This window comes from Ranitomeya imitator, chromosome 5 (genome assembly GCF_032444005.1).
Source record: "Ranitomeya imitator isolate aRanImi1 chromosome 5, aRanImi1.pri, whole genome shotgun sequence".
Lineage (NCBI taxonomy): Eukaryota > Metazoa > Chordata > Amphibia > Anura > Dendrobatidae > Ranitomeya > Ranitomeya imitator.
This window is the reverse complement of record NC_091286.1, coordinates 583,270,174-583,284,069: the sequence shown is the minus strand read 5'-3', so window position 1 is coordinate 583,284,069 and position 13,896 is coordinate 583,270,174. Positions and strand designations below refer to the sequence as shown.

The following is a 13,896-nucleotide window of genomic DNA, read 5'->3' as shown; positions in this document are numbered from 1 at the left end:
ATTGACAAGTCAATCCCCGTTCTATTACAAAAAGCTCTCCAGAATTCGGAGACAAATTTCACTCCCCTATCAGAAACAATGTTAAATGTAATTCCATACAATCTCTGATGATAAATAAACAACCTGGAGAGTGTGCATTAGGCAGACTTGACAAAGGAATAAAATGAGGCTGTTTACTGAATTGGTCAACCACCACCCAAATGACAGTTTTCCCACCAGACAGAAGCAAATCTGTGATAAATCCATGGATAGATGGGTCCATTGTCTTTCTGGAATTGTCAATGGAGCCAATTCACCAGCTGGCTGAATATGACAGACCTTAGCAAATGTGTAAACTTCACAAGCGGACACAAAATCTTTAATATCATTAATCATAGATGACCACCAAAAGAGTCTAGCAATAGCTTTCTGCATAGCTGTGACCCCAGAATCATGAAACTCCTTCAACAGGCGCAGTCTTAGGTACACAGGTACAAATAACTTGGATTCTGGAGCAGTGGGAAGACGAGTTTATGAATCTCCACTTCCAACTCCGAGGATACCACAGAGACCACAATGCCTTTAGGGAGAATGGAGGATGGAGATTCTGAAAGAGAAACTGAATTAAGATTGCATGATAAATGTGTCAGCCTTCACATTCTTGGACCTCAGCCTGAATGTGATAGAAAAATTGAATCTAGAGAAAAATAAGGACCATTTGGTCTGTCTAGGAGTTAGCCATTTAGCAGATTCAATGTATACTGCATTCTTTAGGTCAGTGACCACAATGACTTGATGAACTGCCCCTCCAAAAAATGCCTCCATTCCTCAAAGGCTAATTTAACAGCGAGTAACTCATGATTCCACACATCATAATTTATTTCAGCAGACAAAAGTATTCTCGAGAAAAATGCACATGGCAGCAAATTGGTCAGAGGTTTGGAACTCTGAGATAAAACACAATAAATGGTTCCTAAACATTGGGGTGGATTAGAACAGGAGCAGACATAAAAGACTCTTTCAAATTTCTCAAAAGCCAATGATGACCAAACCTTGAGATCCGCCCCTTACGTGTGAGGTCAGTATGAGATTTAAGCAATCGGAGAGAAACCCCTAATTAATTTTCTATAATAGTGGGCGAATCCTAGAAAATGTTGCAACGCTTTCAGGTCCTTAGGATAATCCCAAACTACCGTATATACTCGAGAATAAGCTGACCCGAGTATAAGCCGAGCCCCCTAATTTTGCCACAAAAAACTGGGAAAACTTAATGACTCGAGTATAAGCCTAGGGTGGGAAATGCAGCAGCTACCGGTAAATGTCAAAAATAAAAATAGATACCAATAAAAGTAAAATTAATTGAGACATCAGAAGGTTAAGTGTTTTTGAATATCCATATTGAATCAGGAGCCTCATATAATGCTCCATAAAGTTTATGATGGGCCCCATAAGATGCTCCATACAAAATACGCCCCATATAATGCTCCATACAGTGTATGATGGGTTCCATAAGATTCTCCATATTAAAATATGCCCCATATAAAGCTGCACAAATGCTGATTATGGCCCCATAAGATGCTCCATACAGACATTTGCCCCGTATAATGCTCCACAAATGTGGATTATGGTCCCATAAGATGCTCCATACAGATATTTGCCCCATATAATGCTGCACATGGCCCCATAAGATGCTCCATACAGACATTTGCCCCATATAATGCTGCACACGGCCCCATAAGATGCTCCATACAGACATTTGCCCCATATAATGCTGCACATAGCCACATAAGATGCTCCATACAGATATTTGATATAGATATGGGCAGCACGGTGGCGCAGTGGTTAGCACAACAGCCTTGCAGCGCTGGAGTCCTAGGTTCAAACCCCACCAAGAACAACACCTGCAAAGAGTTTTTTTATGTTCTCTCCATGTTTGCATAGGATTCCTCTGGGTACTCCTGTTTCCTCCCACATTCCAAAGACATACCGATAGGGAACCTAGATTGTGAGCCCCAACGGGGACAGTGATGATAATGTGTGCAACCTGTAAAGCGCTGCGGAATATGTTAGCGCTATATAAAAATAAAGATTATTATCATTATTATTATATTTGCCCCGTATAATGCTCCACAAATGTGGATTATGACCCCATAAGATGCTCTATACAGACATTTGCCCCGTATAATGCTCAACAAATGTGGATTATGGCCCCATACAGACGCCCCATACAGATATTTGCCCCCATATCATGCTGCACATGGCCACATAAGATGCTCCATACAGATATTTGCCCCATATAATGCTGCACATGGCCACATAAGATGCCACATACAGATATTTGCCCCCATATCATGCTGCACATGGCCCCATACAGATATTTGCCCCCATATCATGCTGCACATGGCCACATAAGATGCCCCATACAGATATTTGCCTTCATATCATGCTGCACATGGCCACATAAGATGCCCCATACAGATATTTGCCCCATATAATGCTGCACATGGCCACATAAGATGCTCCATACAGATATTTTCCCCATAAGCTGTTGCTGTGATTAAAAAAATAAAAAAATTACATACTCGCTTCTCAGGCCCCCGGCACTTGCTATAGTCACCTGCTCCCCGTTCCACCGCTGACCGCCGCTGTGTCTTCCCCATCCTCTGCACCGACGTTCAGGAAGAGGGCGGCGCGCACTAATCGCGTCACCGCACCCTCTGACCTGAGCATCACTGCGGAAGACACAGCGGCGCCGACGGTGGAACGAGGAGCAGGTGAATATCGGGCACTGCCCCCGTCATACTTACCTGCTCCTGGCGCCGTCGCTGCATGTCTGTTCCCCGGCGCCGCATTTTCTTCCTGTAGTAAGTTGTCACCGTTACCACTCATTACAGTAATGAATATGCAGCTCCACCCCTATGGGAGGTGGAGCCGCATATTCATTACTGTAATGAGTGGTACCATGTGACCGCTCACTACAGGAAGAAGCTGCAGCGCCGGGGAAGCAGGGACCTGCAGGGACTGCGCCAGGAGCAGGTGAGTAATTAGACAGCCCCTGCTCCCCCTCCCCTGCCGACCCCTGGGTATGACTCGAGTATAAGCCGAGAGGGGGACTTTCAGCCCAAAAAAGTGGGCTGAAAATCTCGGCTTATACTCACATATATGGTAATTTGGCTTTCACCTTCCCAGGATCCATCTTAAACCGATGAGCCGATAAAATGTATCCTATAAACAAAATTTCCTGAACAGAAAAAATGCATTTCTCATTTTTAGCAAACAATTCTCCCTCAACCTTTGTATTATGAACATGTTGCTGGTGAGAGTCCAAATCTGGTGGAAAAATTAAAATATCATCAAGGTAAATCACAAGAAATCTCCCAATACAATCAGAAAAAATATAATTCATAAAGGTTTGAAATACTGCTGTCGCATTGATTAATCCAAGATTTTCTAATAAACCCCCAGATGTCAAAAACACCATTTTCCATTCATCACCCTTCTTGATGAGTATAAAATTGTAAGCCCCCCTCAGGTCAAGCTTAGAAAACCACTTATCTCCCACAGGCTGATTATTAAAGTCGGGAATGAGTGGAAGTGGGTATGTATTCTTAACTGTGATTTTGATCAGTACTCGGAAATAGACGTAAGGACAGAGGTCACCATCTTTCTTTTTTACAAAGAAAAATCCAGCAACTACAGGGGAGGAGGAAGGACAGCTATGACCCGTAAACCTTTGTTCACGTAATTTTTCATGGTGGTCCTTTCTGGCCCAGACAAATTGTAAAGACGAGCTTTAGGTAATTTGGCATTAGGGACAAGATTAATAGCAGAATTGTAAGGACGATTGGGAGGTAATGTTTCTGTCTCTTTTTCCAACAACACATATCAGAAGTCTTTCAGTGGAACCATCATTTGTCTTGCAACAGGACAATGATCCAAAACACAGCTCAAGGGAATGTAAGGGCTATGTGACCAAGAACGTGAGGTATGACATATCCTAAACACACCTCAAATTCAACCAAATTTATATGGTTTGAGATGAGATGGACTGGATAGTGAAACCAAAGTAAGCAAGAAGTGCTCAGAGTCAGCACCTCAGGGAATTCCTTCAACACTGCTAGAAAGACATTCTAGGTGAACACCTGATGAAGCTGCTTAACAGAATGTCAAGAGGGTATGTACTGTATATTGTTCTCAGTAAAAGTGGGGTACATTCAGAAATCTAAGATTTAACAAATATTCTTGTTTATTTCACAAGTGTTTCTTTACTCCTTGGTTCCATGTGTTCCTTCATGTTTTCCTGCCTTCAGTCTGAATATACAATGTGCACATTCTAATAAAAAACAAAAAAAAATCAGTTCAAGAACAGGTGTTTAAACTTTTGACCAGCACTGTAAGTAAGTTACTGTTAATGACATCTGTTACATGTATGACCATCATTACTCAAAATTATACTATTTTGTTTTCTTGCATTTATTAAGTAACATATTGACTCTTCTTTAGGTTTCCAAAGCAGCAAATTGCAGATATTTACAGCTAACCTCAATTCCTGAAGACCTCCCATCTGATATACAAGAACTGCTTGTAGATCACAACAATGTGAAAAGTCTAGATGAAGATACCTTGCATCGATATCCCAATCTTAACAGTTTGAGCTTAATATCCAACAGTTTGTGTCATATAGACTTGAATGCTTTTAGACATACTTCAAAGCTGGAATCACTATCACTACAGGACAACACTATTTTCAGTAAATATACTTTGATATCTTCAGGCTTGAGTTCTGCTTCATCTCTTAGGTGGTTGGATCTTTCTAGAAACGCTCTGAATGAGGACATGGTAATTACTCTTGTATCAAATTTGACATCCCTGGAATATCTAAATTTGGACCACAATGTTATCATGCGTCTGGATAGGTCGTCTTTTGAAGGTCTGAGGAACTTAAAAGAGTTGAGCCTTCAATGGAATTATATTTATGAGATTGGAATAGATACATTTGACAGTCTGGTGAACCTGAAGACTTTGAACCTTGCTTTTAACCTGCTGCCATGTATTGTAGACTTTAGTCTGACGCAGTTACAAATTCTCAATCTCAGCTACAACCATATTGAATGGTTTTTCTCAAGGGAAGTTGATGTTCACTTCCAGCTGCACAAACTAGACATTTCTCACAACCAATTGTTATTTTTTCCATTTTTGCCGAAGAGGCATCACTTACATACATTGCTGCTGTCTGATAACAAAATGAGGTTTTATAGCAAACATTTTGATGAATCTTCTTCCTCTGCAGATTTCCTTATTTTTAAAAACAATGGGTCCAATATCACCACTGTTTATCTGTGGGAGGATACCTTAAGTGACCTCTCTGCATTAAGTGTCGTGGATTTTAGCAGAAACCAATTTGATTACTTGCCCGAATACTTTCTTGCTGCAATGTCATCAATGTCTTATCTAAAACTGAACTGGAACTGCTTAGAAACATTTGATTTATCAAGTAAACAGATTACAAGTAATCTTAATTTTTTGGATCTTAGTAATAATAGACTGTCAAGGATAAGCTTAGAGGAGAGTACCTCTAGCCTTCATCAGCTAAGCTACTTTAACCTTAGCCAGAATGAACTACAGGACCTGCCCGGTAAGCTTTTCCACACCATGAAAACTCTTAGCACCCTGGATTTGAGCCATAACCATATCTCCCTTTGCTCTTCAACCAATATGGTTGGTTACCCGAACTGTGTGGACCTTAGAAATATACCGTCTCTCCAGCATCTTCGCTTGTCCGGTTGTGGGTTAAAAATGGGCAAACAATTTATTTTCCATGGAACCACATTAACATATCTGGATGTTTCATACAACCAACTTATGAACCTTGACTTTTTGCAAGACACCGTCAAAATGCTAAAGTCTCTCTCTCTCCGAAATAGCTTACACTTTGTGAGCAACATTGACTTCTCTGCGTTCAAGAGCTTGACTTCCCTTGATATATCTGAAAATAACCTCACTACATTCCCCATGTCATTAATGGATCTTACTCTTCAGTTTTTGGATGTCCATGAAAACAAGCTAACTTCAATACCGGTATCTAGTTCTTACCAACCTCTCATAAGGAGCCTCAAAACTGTTTACCTAAGTGGAAACTCATTTGATTGCTGTAAGTTAAGCTGGTATGAGATACTTGCCACATCCAAGGGTATTAACATCCCCGATCTCAAGCAGATCACGTGTAATTTCACCAACAACTATATGTTTGTGCATGATCTTCCGGAGTCTGTTATTCATGCTTGCCATTGGAGAAATGGAGGCACTTTGCTGTCACTGGTACTTTCTCTTCCCATCTGTTTGACTTTGTTGGTGGCTTTTATCCTTTTGTTTCTTCTATTCAAGAAACCATTGCTTAAAGTGTTCAAGAAACATTTCAGGACATCATCAAGCTACTAAGATTTAAAAGTAGATGGAGCAGATGTAGCCAAAAATATAGAATTACTATTCCAGAGATAGTGGTGCTATATATTTTTATGTTTGAAGGAAAAAATGGTAAGCATGCATAGTGCATTATAAAAGAAGCACACCTATCAGTAGATAAAAAAAATGTTAACTGCATACATTATTAAATAGATATTTTATACCTGAGGAGACTGGTGTATTTATGTTGAATATCCATGTCAAAATGGCTGTATAATCCAGATATAAAATATAAAGAAGATGAGAGAAACTTGGCCCCCCCAATAAGTGTAATTAATGTTTATTCAGGCAATCCAAAAAGTGAGTCAGTGAGGTTTTGGCCCTACAACATGGGACTTCATTAGACACGGATTACAATGAGTATAAGAAGAGGTATAAGTGTAGTATGTCCATGCTATGGAATGATGAATTGAATTGCCTTGTACTAAGTGCTCATCTTTTTCATTTGCATGGGGTGGAACTCTTCATGAGCAACCTATCCCTTTATTCTTCAAGAGTCCCATATAACTACTTTTATTCCATATATCAAATAATAATTTTATGAGTCCAGCTAACGAATGAGCTCATGAGTCCAAATGTGTTTAGTCTCTGTCTCTACCCACCCAGCCTTAACAACAGATGCAGCTTGTACTGAGCAGTGAGGGATCAGAGCAGGGAATAGGGACAATTAGGTGCTGTCAGTTAGGCTAGGTTGGCAGAGAGGGAGTTTAAACTTTCAAAAAGGATTACACATCCATTCCATTCTGACATGAATTGTCAGAGTAACTAAATCAGTCTCATCTGGTTGAAAATACCTATTTAATAACTTTTACAGTTTGTATGGTGAAATTTAATGATAGACTCCCTTAAAAGCAGCACTATCATCCAAACCAAACAGACAGTGTAAACTTAGCATGTAGTCTAATATGGGTTATAGCTCCTGTAAAAATCTCATATTTAGAATTCTAATTGAGATCTCCATTTTTCAAAAAATGAAGTTTAATCAAATATTCAAATTAGGGTGTTTGATGTGCCATTGGTGTGGCCAAGATGCTCAGCGTACCTTTGTGCCCACTGGTTTCGCATGTCCCTGCCTGAATCACTGATGACTGGCAGTGCTGGCTTGCCTGGAGCGAGCAGTGTCTGCAGAGAAAGATTCACATTGTCCATCACCAGTGTGTGAGGCGGGGACATGCAAAACCAGTGGGCGGAACAGTGCACGAAGTCTCTTTACCCCACCAAAGGTGCACCGAGCACCCCAATTACCATATTGATTCAACTTGAGTTGGTGCAGAATAATGGCAAGGATTAGTGCTGTAAAAGTACAGTTTTTACAGGGTCTATATCCATTTCAGGCATATGTCCTTAATTTATAGTATCAGTTTGGGCTGACAGATTCCCTTTAAAAAGTGACCCCCTTCTTAAAATTGTATAGATTATGTAATACATGTACTCCTTAAAGTTTACTCATAATACATCTATAAACTCAACAAATTGCGATACAATTCACCTTATGCACCATCCTGACGTTGAGTTGAACCGATGCAGTTATAAGCCAGTAGTTCTGTTATCTAATTATCTGTAAAATCTTAGCTGGCAACATAAAACTGGGGTCACATCTACCTCTGAATAAAAAGAAAATGTTTATTTTCAGAGACTCCTAGATATTAGAGTAATAAAATAGTTTTGGAGTTACCAACATATTAATAAATATCAGCGCTTAGAGCACCGCCCCAAGGTAAAATTAGAAAAATGCCAATTATACTTTTGAATTATAGTGAAAGTATAAGAAAATTGATGACTCAGTGAAAGCTGTCATTTTAACACTGATCCTTAATTAAACGCATAAAAGAATAAGAAAAAAGTACATTTCAATCTATTTCTTTGATTACAATTAATAAGTTATACAATTGGATGTGTTTAAGAAAATGTTTTTGTGCTGAGATACTTTTATAAATGTGTCCCTGCTGTGTACTGTGTAATGGCTGTGTCTGACCATGATGAGCTGCTCTAGTTTATAATCATGTATACACAGCTCCTGGCCAGGGAAGGAAGCAAAAGTGAATATACTTTAGAAACGTCAGGAACTCTTAACTGCTTGTTTGTATGTGGGAGCACATTTCCCTGCCTGTTTGTTTTATCACTACCGGTATACTTGATATGTGGTCCGGCCAATTGGTTGTTCGAGCATATAATATTAATGAACTATCCTTAATATAGGTAACCAATATCGATGGGTGAGAGATCGACACCTGGTACCCCCACCGATCAGATGTTACTACCGACAGTAGAACAGCCCCATTAAAAGTGCATCAGCTGCTGAACAGAACTGTAGATCATCTGTTGAGTCATAGTGAGGATACTCACAACTGCTCCATTATTTGCGTTCTGTATTCTGACTGTGAGTGTCATATGTATGAAACTAGTCTTAGTCTCCCATTTTTTAAAACGATAACACTTAACAGGACTTATTTTTACAGGTTCTCCTGCTTCTAATGTGGGTCTCCGAGCCAAAAATATTGATATTTTTACCATGCAGTAGATGCTCTGCTCACAAATATCAGCTGATGATAATTGTTCTAGATTTTACCTTGGTCACGTAACCAAAATGTTTGCATGTGTGTGGGCTTATAAGTTCAAGCTTCGGTGATTTTATCAGAAAAATAAGGTTTAGATTTGAATCTAAACTAATACTGAATTACTAAACTCATATGATCTAGTGGTAAACAGAATAATACGTCACCACAATGTCGGTAAACACATTCAAAAAGAGGAACCGTTCGTGTACCTAAAAAAAATGGCTTCAAAACAGACTAGTTGCTGACATGTATGTCACAGTTCTTAAAAGTATTATTATTATTGTCAAAGAATACAAAAAAACTAGCTTTGATTTTAATCACCTCTGATGGTGCTGGACATGCCTGCAAAACTCTCCCTGATCTAATAGCAAATAATATGATACAACAAAAAAGTAAACACGTTCACCTGTTAAATCCACTTTCTCCAGGAGTTCCTGCGGCAAATGACGTACCACACTGTACATTGCTTCCTAGATGAAAAGTGAAGCAAATTTCTGCATAGTCTTCATTACAAATTGGCTACCATTTTGTTAATACAAATGTCTGCAAGTCTTTTATTTAGCTGCTTTTGCACGAATCCATCAGAGCCACTGCCTTTGCTCTTATGGATTCACTCTGCTGCCTGTCCCTCCTCTCAGTGTTAGAAATAGCAGGTGGCAGAGGGAGGTACACAAATCTACAATGGAGAGAGTGGAGAAAATAGACAAGACTGAAGCCAAGGAGAAAAGTACAAGAAGTTATAGCACAGTGTCACGATTCATTCTATAATGATAATAATCTTTATTTTTATATAGCACTAACATATTCCGCAGCGCTTTACAGTTTGCACACATTATCATCGCTGTCCCCAATGGGGCTCACAATCTAAATTCCCTATCAGTATGTCTTTGGAATGTGGGAGGAAACCGGAGTACCCGGAGGAAACCCACGCAAACACAGGGGAGAACATACAAACTCCTTGCAGATGTTGTCCTTGGTGGGATTTGAACCTAGGACTCCAGCGCTGCAATGCTAGCCACTGAGCCACCATGCTGCCCTATTGGTGTAGTTGGACAGTTCAGCCGTCCAATCTAGGGCAGGAATGTGCTGAGGAGTCAGTATGGTGATGGAAGGCTCAGTAGTCCAATCGGAGGCTGGGGCATGGTGAGCTGTCAGTGTGTTGCGTAACAGTCCAGCCACCCAATCAGAGCCGGGGAGTGCCGGTTTATCTCCATGTGTCGCTTGTTTGTTGTGATTACCTGGCAATTTAGCTGGCTCTCTGCCTCTAAAAACTGACAGTTGTAGCTTGTACTCGGTAGTGTCTGTGTGCCTTTTTCGTTCCTGTGCTCAGATCTATTGTTACCTGACCTTTATCCTTTGTTCTGACCATCTGTTTGCCTTGCCCCTCTGTCGTGATCTGCTACCTTCAGGGAATCCTGACCTCGGACCTGTAACCTGACTACGCCTTTGTCTTATTCCTTTGTTTATCATAAGCTCTCTTAGTATCTGATCCTGGACCTCTTGACTACCTAGCCTCTCTGCCAGCGAACAGTGACCAGCATCACACACAGGAGTTTTGCCTACACATGAAAACAAGTGTAGTGTAAGATATATTAAAATTCAACGCAAAGCCACAGAAAAAGGAATACAATTCTCCCAAAAATTCAAGAATTATCACAGCAAAAAAGGCAACGATATTTACCTGCTCAGGACACAGAAACTAATGCATTAGCAGGATGCAGCAAACTTGGATTGCATTCGTACCAATTGAATCCTATGTTTTTGTTCTCAATGCCGTTTTTTTTTCCTGCTCTGATCAGATCGCAATTAGGCTGCCGTCACACTATGGTATATGGTCAGTATTTTACATCAGTATTTGTAAGCCAAAAGCAGGAGTGGGTGATAAATGCAGAAGTGGTGCATATGCTTCTACTTTTCCTTTATTTGTTCCACTCCTGGTTTTGGCTTACAAATACTGAGGTAAAATACTGACCAAATACTGCTAGTGTGATGGCAGCCTTAGTCAGGAAAAAAAGAGCAACATGCTGCAAATGCATGCAAAATTCGGATGACATGCACCTACATAAGTCTATGGGTGCTTGTGAAACCTCGCACTGCACTCGGATATCACTGAAGTCCATTGCGATTCCCGTGGACGCCGGCAGTGGAGGAGATGGAGACATTTTGGCATTTTTTTTTTTTCGTTTTGTCTCAAAATTGTACATTGGGAAACGCCTTAAAAATGATTTCCTTCTGCAGGCAGCACATCCCTAAAGACCGGTCTGTCCCAAGCTAATCACATTGGCACTCTGCTGACGACATACAGTATAAGTGGCACAGAGGCCATGACATATTTATGCCCTCTTGTTTCATTCTGCTGCATTAAACAGATTCTTATCAAGCCTTTGCAAGGAAACTGTGCAATGGTTTACTTGATGGTTTGAGAAGATACAGAAGTTGTGAGCTGTTTGAATGAAGATGCCCTCATGATGTTAGATAAAAGTGTTCAGAAGAACTGACGCGTAGCATTCTCTGAAGCTTCCTACACATAGCGCGAGCAGAAGTTAGAGGTGTTAAAGATAAAAATCCACATTATTTCTAGTTTTAGGTCACAGAAGAAAACTCAAGTGTAGATTGAACTCCGACTTCTCGGCATCTGATATGTAATTAGTATGAAGTTTCAGTTCTTTGAGTGATTTGCGGGTGTTCAACTGAGTGAATTAGCAGGAAACCACACAAGTAACTATCTCTGAATCTTTCTCACCTCTCATTAAGAGGAGATGTCGTTAAAACATTATTGTAAAATTGTGATCGGATTGTTTTTAACAGTTTAGCTGCCACTATCAAACCCTCAAAGCCAGTAGCATAGATAATGAGAATAAGCCCCAGTGCATGAAACAAAAGGCGTCCACAATGTTCGCTATTTGAACCACCATTCCCTTCAGACACCAATAAAATCCCAGCCTTTGGTAAGTGAGGTTTGGGTTCAGAAGGACATTTGTGATTAAAAAGAGGAATCTGTAGGCAACACTATAGTAACATCTATGACTAAAACTTCAGGAGACATTTGTTATCACATTTTACAATGCAAACTGCATATATTATTGAAAGGAACCTGTCAGTCAATTCATACTGTCCAAATCAAGGGCAACAACAAACTGAGCCTGGCTGCATTTTTATAGCCAGGCAGGTTTTACTCTCAAACGCTCTGGCGTTTCAGATAAAATAGTTTGTAAAGTTGACTTTTCCCAGCGCCGCTTCTGATTATTGACAAGTCTTTCCCTATTTGCACACATAGGACAGAACTGTCAATCAACTAAGTTCTTCAAACTATGTTTTTTCTGAAATGCCAGAGTGCTTCATAGAAAAACATACCTGACTGAAACCATGCAGCCAGGCTCTGATTCATGATGCCTGTGGTTTTGGTAACATGATTTATCCGACAAGTTCTTTTTAAAGATTTATTCAGATTTCAAGGCTGAGATGGGAATAACTTTGATCAGGTTCACTAGAAATCGAGCTATGAAAATAGAAAAGTGCTACTCACTCCCAACTTACTCTTACTGAAAAGAATATGAAAAAAAAACAAGAACAAAGCAAAATGAGGATATATATTTTGATCAAAAGAGTGTAAAAGCCATCCCTCTGCGACAAGGCGTCCCCAATAGGGACAAAGCACCCAATCAGGGCTAAGAAACTTATTACCCTATGTTATTTACATGGACTATTACTATTTACTTATTTACATGTACATGGTAATATTTTTTCTTGGGTTTTGTCGGTGAAATGTGTGAACATGCTCTTACACTTTGCAAATATACCAAGTTATGCTCCGGCTCATTTTTTTTGATTTTGTTGAAATGAATGTGAGTTTGATAACAGGATATGAGGAGTTTTTGAAATTCCCATTCTGTAACTCCCTCTGAAATCAAAGGGAGTTGCTGAAACATTGCAGCTCAGCAGCTCTCTGCTGTTTCCATGGTTCCACCTCCAATAGTCAAAGCCTGAATTGAGTTTTTCTTATTTAAGGCATCAAAAAGAGATGGAAATAATCAATTAAATAGATCTCGTAAACCTAATGTGGCTGAGGTGCTTAGTTTGAAAATCTGTATAATATGGATGATCCAAGTTTTTCTACTTTATATTAAAATAAGTATTGTTTGAGTCCAGCTGAGCAATAAGCATTCTCTATTTCCCTCAGTGGTTGCATTCTCTCACTCCTCATCTCTACAGATCAGGCTGGAGTTTCGGGCATGCTCCTGTGTGGCCATGGTTAGGTTTATAGAAATTTATAAACACAGTCTCATAGAAGTATAATAAAGGAATATATCCTCAAATATATATAGTATCTGCACCTCCCCAAAATCAATTAATTAGGGAAAAGAGGATCCATTCAAAACTAGGAGTTAGTCATACCGGTAACGGTATTTCCAGGAGTCCATCATGACAGCACCACAGGAGGTTGCTCTTCATATCCTTGATAGGGACAGGAACACAGAAGAGGTTAAATAGCCCCTCCCCACCTCCACCCTTCAGTGATTTTACAAAGTACCACATCAGGATGGATACAACACAATTTTATTGAACTTCCTCTCTATACATGTTCATATCACACATCAGACAGTAGTTCAAGGGAGGGCAAATAATGGGTGCTGTCATGATGGACTCCTGGAAATACCGTTACCGGTATGACTAACTCCTAGTTTCCAGGTCGTCCCTCATGACAGCACCACAGGAGAAATACCAAATAACTCCTATTAGGGCGGGATTACAGCTTGGAGGGCCTTTTCTCCCAAAGCTAGTCTGTTGCTTTGAAAGAACGTCCAGCTTGTAGTGCTTGCAAAAGGTATTTGAGCTAGACCAAGTTGCCGCCCGGCAAATTCGGTCCATGGATGCACCCGCACTCTCTGCCCATGAA

General features: G+C 40.0%; 1 protein-coding gene across 2 annotated transcripts in view; it reads left to right on the top strand.

The window, feature by feature from the left end:
* Positions 1–10,709, top strand: part of NRROS (negative regulator of reactive oxygen species) — a 44,005-nt gene extending 33,296 nt beyond the window's left edge. For both annotated transcript variants that reach the window (XM_069727904.1, XM_069727903.1), the window contains exon 3: positions 4,483–10,709. In XM_069727904.1, the coding sequence (XP_069584005.1) occupies positions 4,483–6,417 (1,935 nt within the window). In that variant the 3' untranslated portion in view covers positions 6,418–10,709. The remainder of the gene's footprint in view (positions 1–4,482) is intronic.
* Positions 10,710–13,896: the final 3,187 nt, after the last annotated feature.